Source organism: Geospiza fortis, unplaced genomic scaffold (assembly GCF_000277835.1).
Source record: "Geospiza fortis unplaced genomic scaffold, GeoFor_1.0 scaffold41, whole genome shotgun sequence".
Classification (NCBI taxonomy): domain Eukaryota; kingdom Metazoa; phylum Chordata; class Aves; order Passeriformes; family Thraupidae; genus Geospiza; species Geospiza fortis.
In genome coordinates, this window is record NW_005054299.1 from 4,911,940 (window position 1) to 4,913,826 (window position 1,887).

The window sequence follows — 1,887 nt, forward strand, 5'->3', positions numbered from 1 at the left end:
CGCGCTGCACGCCCGCGGCCGAACGCTGGGCGGCGCTGCAGCCTGCTCGCCACGGGGTGCGCGCGGCCGCAGGGCCCGCGTAGGCAGGTAGGGGGTGTGCGTACACTACCGGGGGTAAATACACAGACACAGGGTGTAAATACACAGCTAGGGGGCTAAATACACAGCTACAAGGTGTGCATAAACCTACGCGGTGTAAATACACTTATAGGGTGTGCATACGCAGCCACGGGATGTAAATATACAGCTACAGGGGTAAATACACAGCTACGGGGGTAAATACACTTATAGAGTGTGCATACACCTACGGGGTGTAAATACACTTATAGGGTGTGCATACGCAGCCACGGGATGTAAATATACAGCTACAGGGGTAAATACACAGCTACGGGGGTTAACACACTTATAGAGTGTGCCTACACCTACGGGGTGTAAATACACAACTACGGGGGTAAATACACTTATAGGGTGTGCCTACACCGACGGGGTGTAAATACACGGCTATGGGGTGTAAACACACCTACAGGGTGTAAATACACTTACAGGGTCTGCGTACACTACAAGGTGTAAATACACCCATGGGGTGTAAATATATAGCTACAGGATGTGCATACACCCAGGGGGTGTAAATACACTTCTAGGGTGTGCATACACACACGGAGTGTAAATACACAGCTACAGGGGTAAATACATTTAGAGGGTGTGCATTCACCCACGGGTGTAAATACACAGCTACAGGATATGCATACAACTACAGGATGTAAATATACAGCTACAGGGTGTAAATACACAGACACAGGGTGTAAATACACTTATAGGGTGTGCGTACACAGCCGCAGGGCATGCATACACCTGCAGAGTGTAGATACACTCATAGGCTGTGCATGCACCTACAGGCTGCGCTCACACGCCTCCAGCCTGCACACACCGCTACAGGGTGTCCATAACAGCCTTTCACAGCCTTCTCGCCCACTCTCACCGGAGTACAAGACACAATTATGCTGGGACACTGTTTTTACCATTATCACGACACAATCTGATAAATCAGCGGGTCTGAACAACACCACCAAAGCAAGAGCATGAGGCTGGAAATGCTGGTGGTGACAACTCCCTCCTGGATCAACCTGCATTTTAGGAAGGGCTTCCTCCTTCAACCAGTGCAGACATGACTAATGAACCTCACTGTTCCTAGAGTTAAAAGCACACTGACTTTCCAATCCCAAAGGTTTGAGCAATCTACGCTCATCTGATCTTGCACTGACTTTTAACCCTCTCTGTTGCTGAGATCAGTGGTGTCATATTTTAATGAGGGGAAATACTTCATGTCCTATTAGACATTTTCTTGCTAGATCTTTAATTTGCTCTTGCAAAATAATATTTCTGTTCGCCTGATCACCTGGCTGCATGCTCCAGTTCCTATTTCTGGTCCTTTGAAAGCCAGACTTCTACCTGATACTCCAGGTGAAGGCATAGAATCAAAGAATCACAGAATCATTAAGGTTGGAAAAAACCTCCAAGATCATCAAGTCCAACCTTTGGGCTGAATACTACCATGTCAATTAAGCCATAGTGCTAAGTGCTACAGTCAGTCATTTCTTCAACACTTCCAGGAAGAGTGGCTCCACCACCTCCCTGGGCAGCCAGTTCTAATGCTTAACTACCCTGACCTGAAGAAATCCTTCCCAATGTCCAACCTGATGTTCCCCTGGTGGAGCTTGAGGCTATGTCCTCTTGTCCTGTCCTGAGTTGCCTGGGAGAAGAGACTGACAGCTACCTGGCTGCACCCTCCTTTCTTGCAGTTGAAGAGGGTGATACCGTCCCCTTGAGCATCATCTTTCCAGGGTGGACACCCCCAGCTCCCTGTGCTGCTCCTCACAGGACTCATTC

At 48.7% G+C, this 1,887-nt stretch overlaps 1 protein-coding gene across 1 annotated transcript in view; it reads right to left on the reverse strand.

The window, feature by feature from the left end:
• HHAT (hedgehog acyltransferase) overlaps positions 1 to 1,022 on the reverse strand; it is a 148,565-nt gene extending 147,543 nt beyond the window's left edge. The window contains exons 1-2 of the mRNA XM_014308003.2: positions 980 to 1,022; positions 20 to 105 (exon numbers count right to left, since the gene is read on the reverse strand). Coding sequence (XP_014163478.1) covers positions 20 to 105; positions 980 to 1,022 — 129 coding nt within the window. The remainder of the gene's footprint in view (positions 1 to 19; positions 106 to 979) is intronic.
• Positions 1,023 to 1,887: the final 865 nt, after the last annotated feature.